We start from the raw sequence: 6,973 nt of genomic DNA on the forward strand, positions 1-6,973 counted from the left end.
TACAATCAATTTCTATAGTAACACAAATAGTAATTTGCTGGATTTTTAAAGTCCTGTTATGTTGAGTGCTTTTAGTAATAGCGTTGTGTGTCTTTTTCACGGTCACGCCGGCAGATTGTGTGCGCACTGGAGCAGGACGATGCAGCCAGGAAACAGAGGCTGGCCTTTAAGCTGGAGCAGGTGGTGGCCTTCATGAGTCTGGAGAGCTGAGAACCGCACTTCCCAGGGTGCACTGGGAAGAGACCCCGTCAGAAACCGAGCTGTGCCTGAGCGAAGACCTGTCCCCATCTTTTTTCATCATGTGACTTCCTCCCTCAGCCTTTCAGAGATGAATTCTTCCTCTAACTTTTTTTCTGCTTCCTGTTTTTGTTTTTTGTTGTTGTTGTTTTTTTTCTTCCCATTCACTCTGCTGCATAGACTAGTTTACCTGAAGTTATGCGAGGGGTGGCCCGGAGCTGAGGTTGGCGTTTCCCCACAGTGCAATGTGGGGGATCCCTCAGCTTCACCACAGAGAAGCTTCAAGGGGTGATTGCTTGAAAGCTGGCCATATTGGCAATGTGTCGATCCCCCCTGTTGGAAGGAAAGAGGGGAAAAACATTTTTATGTTGCCTTCAAGAATTTACACCGATAGGTAATTCTTTAAAAACCACAATGTTGGGTGTCCATTTTGTTGAGAACTTTTCAGAATAGGATAGTTAAAATAAAACCATCTCTAGAGTTCAGTTTATTGTAGTTCTATATTAAATATACAGAATCAAGAGGAAGCATCAACACTGATGACTGCAAGCCAAATGAACACCTCTGAAGAAAATTCATGCAAGGATGGTTTGCCAAGTTTACACTGTACCTTCAAGCAAAGCATACATATCCGTGAAATCTGGGGCAAATCCAGGCAAGCCTAGAATGTTCTTGTGTTCTTTAATGTAGCTGGAGTTGTATTTAAGAAAAAGACTGATGGGGGAAGGGAAGGATTATCGCTTCTCTGAACTTTTCCTTTACTGAACCATGATGAACTTTACAAACCAGAGCATCCCCAGCCTATAGCCCTTTGCGACATGCACACATTTTTACCTGGCCCAGCATACATTTAAGAAAGTGCTCATGATTTCTTCTTCCATTTGGCTTATATAGCTACTGCAAAATTAAGCTATTAGATGAAACCCTGGAGCCCCCGCCCAAGTTGGATCCTTTGTAAAAAAAAAGAAAAAGCACACAACCAACTCTGGAAGACAGTGTTTTGACTGCTGCTCCAAACACCAGTAGCAGTCTTTGCCTGGCTCTTGCCACTTCCAACCTTGTGTCGCCGCTGCGACGGTCTATCAAAGCACACACATGCACACAAAACGCACACACACTCAGCAGCTACCCAACATCCTGACTGCCCAGATTTCTACGCCAACAATGGAGGACGTAAAGGGAAGAGCTGACTGAAATGCACTGGGTAAGAAACTGCTTGATCAAGAAAAACAAGAATGATTCAATACAGCGTGTGCTACCTAAAGAGGCTCTGTTGTGAGAGTAGCACTTCTTTCCCGGAATGTCCCAAGTTTAAGACTTTTGTGTGAAGAAATCAAATGACACGGACTTAGTTGGTCAGCCAAAAACCAAAGGAGCTTGAAATTTTCAAAAATGGTCAAAAATGTATTTATAAAGTGCCACTGAGGAACTGACAAACAAAGGACTATGTATAAGACAACCACTTCTAAGACAAAAAAAAAAAATATTGTGACTTGAACTTTAAGCAACATGTGTGATTTTTCTGACCTCAGTGTGTCGAGGTGAGAGGCTCTGTGGGCGAGGTGATCCGATCCTCCTTTCTCTTTTCATCATCCCGGGTCTCTCTGGCTCTCGGCACACCGTTCACCCCCTTTTTCGTCCAGCTCCTGACTTACCAGTTTTTCTGTTTTGCACAAGCATTGGAGATGGTAGCTAGTTGCATACGGCAAAAACCCCAACTCCTGAGTGTGTAACTGTTTGAGGCGCTCTTGTCTGTATTAGTGTAGTTGTCCTCAGTGGCGGCAGGGGGCGGCCTTCTCCAAACCTCAAAAAAAAAAAAGAGGAAAAAAGAAAAGAAATTAAAAAAAAAAAAAAAGATCTGATAAAGCAGAGCAAGACGTGAGCATCACGGCAAGATAAACAGAAAATGATGGACATAGATAAGACTTGTTGGATGTGAATCCCCACTATGGGAGAGAGCGATGGAAAGATGGAGGCGCCCTCCGTACATTTTGACCTCTGCCCTTTCTTTTGCCTTGACAACGTGCCCCATGTGGTGATGTGAATGTGTGAAGACCGCCCTAGGTCCACCTTGGGTCCTTTATTGGCTTTTTAAGCGCATGTAAAACGTAAACAATTTAAGAAACTTATTTAAAAAAAAAAAAAGTGAAAAATAAGAAAATTAAGCCTTGCAATGATGATGTGGATGTGTTCTTTTATCTTTCTTTTGCTTGGAAGAATCAAGATGGAAAAAGTGGATTGTTCATGTTATAAAAACTATAACTTTCGTTTAAGGTGGAACCTTTATCCAGACCAGTCCCCCTATGACACAGTCTCGTCCCTATGATTTTTGTGACGTGATAGATGCTAAATAAAGGAGTTACTGTATACCTTTGCATGTTGACCTGTTTGGATGGTATGAAATTGAATTGCCTTGCAAAAAGATATTTAGAGACATCTACAACTGCTAGGGGCTTTTGAAGTCATTTCCAACACAACTGCTCATTTTCTGGATGTCATTTAAAGACAGCATGTACCCCATTTTGGATTTTCTTGTCCCATTTACTGTGTCCTCCATTATAGACCAGCACTCTTTGTGTGTGACAGCTGTGCCGCCTCTGCAGTTTAAATCTGGTCAGGCAGAACATTTCTTTTTATTGGTTTTATTTTTTCCCTATTGAAAACTGCGTTAGAGTATTTCATCGTGATAAATGCTCAACTTCCCAGAACAAAAAATCCCTCCTTTACAGTGATGAAGCCTGCCCATTTTTTTTTTAAAGAACAGAATATGTGCAGTTATGAAAACAGACGGGTGTGATTAGATGCAGGTTCACGTCCTAAAAAGCAACGAAGGATTGCCTCAATTTGCCAGCGCAAGATGTGAAAATGAACACCAAGAACAAATTAAGTAGGCCTATACCTCTAATTTATCATCCATAGCAGGAGAGGCGCATTAGCTTTATTAGACTTGTGTTTTAGACTGAGTTTAGCAAGTGACTCCTTTTTTTAGAGGGGTCATTGTCTGTTAACAACTTTCTGCAGCTTTTTGAGAGGTGATCAAAAGGTTTTGGGAATTATGTCTTTGTGCATGTTTATCTCTGCAGTGTACACTGGATGTCCTCCACTGCATCTCAAAACCAACCTTTCAAGTTGAGTTTCAATTAGCAGATCTGGAGGAAGTCACAGTAAGGCAAGTCTGGCAAATGTTGAGCGAACAGACTTTGTGTGGCCACAGAACCCCTGCGTTTCGAGTGCACTGCGTGGCACACACCACACTTCAGACAAGGAAAGTCTGAACCCTGAGTTTATATTTAGGATACAGAACCTACTGGAACATTTGTTCCATGCAAGTTTGGGCTCTACTATATACACACTCTGAATGTGCAAATTGGACTTTTGGGATTTCACCTTCAGGGTTATCAGCTAGTGTTAATCATATATGGTTGTTCATCTTCATTTCCAAATTCACAGAACTTTTTGATCACATCTCATGCAGCATACAGAACTTCTATTATTTCAATTTAGGATTAATTTTAGGGACATCCAGGTTTCTGTTCCCAGCTGTGTGTTACTAAATAAGGTGAGAGCCCTTGGCTGTGATTGCAAGTCTGCTCCCCCGGTGTCTCATCCTGTCTTTCATTTCTCCCCCCCTCACCCTGTCACTTCCCGGGCAACAAAGGTCGTCTGGTAGTAGCCACCTAGCGTTGCCAAGAGCACAGATAAAGTTTCCACCTTCAAACGTTTTGTAGGAACTAAAAATGTCCTCCTAGCTCAGTGTTATAGCAGATGTTACACAAACATGCTAGAAAAGACTTTTACTAGATCATATTTGAAAGATAAAGAGTATCTTATTGAGAGATGAAAACGAAACCTGGGGGATATAAGGCGAGCTTCTCTAACTTTGTTATAATTAATTGTATACCTGTGTATGTAAATATAATGCATTCCTATTTTGCAGTCAAGAACAAAATACTATTTGTAATATAGAATAAACTTTATTATGAAACCAAGCATTTCACGAGTCTCGTTGTTCCTTATTGTGCCAGTGTAAGCAAAGTAACACAATTCCATAACAATCAGCTTATAAAGACTACACTGTGTCTTTATGAGCTGGATGGCACTAATTTCCTTTTCAATTCCCGTGACAGTCGCTACAGGGTATGTTCAGGGACGTAGAGGCCATCGCAAATCCCCCACTGTGGGGTGCCAGACAAAGCAGCAAAGAAAAGCCACACAATAATGCATGACAAAGAGTCAATTGTACTCTGGGATTTCTCATTACTCCCTTGCTGTTGACTTTATACATGCCAGGATACACAAGGGATAGAACTGTACTGTAGCTGCAAGATCTCTCCGATGATAAGAAACACCATCATCTTTAAATCTTTAAAAAAGGTTGTCCACATAATTTTAGACTTTAAGTGTCCAAATTAGTCAAAATATGGATTCATTCATTCATTCAATCAATCCTGCCCACAGTACCATTGGGGAAGATAAAGGAAACCGTGGATCTGGATCTGAATGCAAGTGGCTTCAAGGGTAAACCTCTAAATAAATATGTAAATTTGCATCCAGCAATCATAATGTATCTGAAGACTATCACACAGCAATGACATCCAATTCAGCTAAAGCCATTAACGTCATCATAGAGGCTGACACCGGCTAGCAAAGCATAAAGAAACATCCCTGCCAACTGAGAATTGAGGATGAAAGCTGAGGTACAAAAAGCTGGTTGATCCGTCGTGAGCAGCAGATAGTAGCACTGGATGGAGTCAGGTATTTAAGCAAGTAGGTATGCAAATGGCATCCTTAAAAATTATAGTCCTAAGCCACTGTTTTTACATCATTCATTGTTACAATTTAGAATGTAGAGGATTGGTTCTTGAGATATTACATCACATTTTTGAAGCAACATCCTAAGATTCGGTTTATACAATACACAAATACAGTGAGATATACCCCAGACCCGTAATGTATAAAAATAAAACATGAGAACACAAACAGTATCCTATTAACTGAAAAATTACTTGTACTATAAAAGTGACAGGGCATAAAAACTGTATGAATGAGAACAGAAAATGGTGATAGAATAAAAAAGATTATTCGAGAAGGAAGTACACAACAAAACAGAGCAAATGTATTTTGTTGTCTTAAGGTTCTAGTGACCAAGAAGGGGATATTTCCTGCATCTTATTGGAACTAAAGATCTATGTGGGACCAGAAAAGGTCTCAAAACAGAAGGAGAAATGATGAAAGTTTTTAATGAGCCTAGTGAAATTGCCTCAAAAGATTCAGGCCTCAACCAGCTGAACAGTTCAGACATCAAACGGAAGAGAGAGAAAAAACATGTCATCACCTTAAAGTTAAAAAAGAAAATCCTACATCTGCATCTTGCCAAATTTGTTAGTTTTCTAATTCCGCATTCCAAGCTGGATTTTTTTTTTTTAATGTGGAAACTGGCTAATAGTGAATTTTCCAACTAATGTGCAACTCTGGCTTACTGGACCTGGACCTCTCATTGTATTTGGCTGCAAGTCAGCCTATTAACTTTGCCAACTTATGCAAATGCTGCTTAGCTCCTAATCTGTGTTGAAATAAAATAAGCTTCATGGGCTACCTCCACAGCTCCCGTTTATACTGTCAAGAGACAAGTTACAAAAGCCGATCGTCTTTAATGAGAGGCGTTTCCTGACATGATGTAACCAAATAACCAGGTCAAAAATATTAAGTAAACAGTCGCACTGGTAAAAGATTAGCTGAACCTGTAAGCTTCTTCCAGTTGAAGCCAGTCAAGCAGACCTGAAGCCATTCAGGAAATCAAGGAGGGAAATCCCTGCCTCTAAGCGCATGTCACTCTGCAGAGCTTAGCTGCAGTAAAGACATAACTGGTTTATTTTACTCTGCAACCTGCATTATTTAATGTCGTACATCAAAGGCAGCCAAAATGCACACTTTAATGTATTAAGTTTAATTTGGCTCACCGGCTTCGTTATCTCACAAAACACACAACCTCACAGGAAACTCTTTGTAACATCAACTTTTCCAACCGGTGCAGCTGCACAATAAAGCACAACACTACTTCATTACAACAAGGCCATCTTTAAAACACCTTCCCTGAAACACCCGGGGCTGAAAAAGTCAGAGGTAAGGTTTAAAAAAAAATGAGTAAATGGAAAACAGGAGTGACAAATGAGGAAATAGAAAGTTCTGTGCAGCACAGGAGGGCAGCGAAAGTGTGAAATGCAGAAAACAGGGTGACAACCTGCTGGACGGGTATATATGGATGTGAGAGGCTGCAGCACTCCAGCAGGCTTAGTACCTGACGAGGACGAGAGATTGAATTGGCCTAGTGTCACCCTCCATATACCAACCAGTGAACTGGGAGTAATGGGTGAGAAATAGAAAGAGGGAAGGTGGAGGGAGAAATAGCAGTAGGGAGAGGTGGGGGGGGGCTGCCAAGTGTTACCCTAATTTTCTGACTAGTGAGCTGGGAATAATGGAAGAGGAGAGAGGCAACTCTGTGAGGTGATGGGTTGAGAAAGGTTGGATGGAGGTATCAGAGGGGCAGGATGATCGAGGGCCGGCTATGATTGCTTTGCACCGAGGATGGTTTTCCACACTCCCATGATCACCACAGCTCTTTCACCTCAAATCCCCACCCTGCCATCACATCCCCAAGCACTGATGTGATGTGGCTATGGAGGGGAAAAAAACAAAAAACCTGAAGGTCCATCCACATGGAGGTCGAGGGATGGAA

The 6,973-nt window shown here is 41.3% G+C and overlaps 1 protein-coding gene across 3 annotated transcripts in view; it reads left to right on the forward strand.

The window, feature by feature from the left end:
• plxna4 (plexin A4) overlaps positions 1–4,229 on the forward strand; it is a 255,363-nt gene extending 251,134 nt beyond the window's left edge. For all 3 annotated transcript variants that reach the window (XM_082509992.1, XM_082509991.1, XM_082509990.1), the window contains exon 32: positions 115–4,229. In XM_082509992.1, the coding sequence (XP_082366118.1) occupies positions 115–210 (96 nt within the window). In that variant the 3' untranslated portion in view covers positions 211–4,229. The remainder of the gene's footprint in view (positions 1–114) is intronic.
• The last annotated feature ends 2,744 nt before the right edge of the window (positions 4,230–6,973 follow it).

This window comes from Aulonocara stuartgranti (genome assembly GCF_965226115.1).
Source record: "Aulonocara stuartgranti genome assembly, chromosome: 17".
In the NCBI taxonomy this organism is placed as follows: domain Eukaryota; kingdom Metazoa; phylum Chordata; class Actinopteri; order Cichliformes; family Cichlidae; genus Aulonocara; species Aulonocara stuartgranti.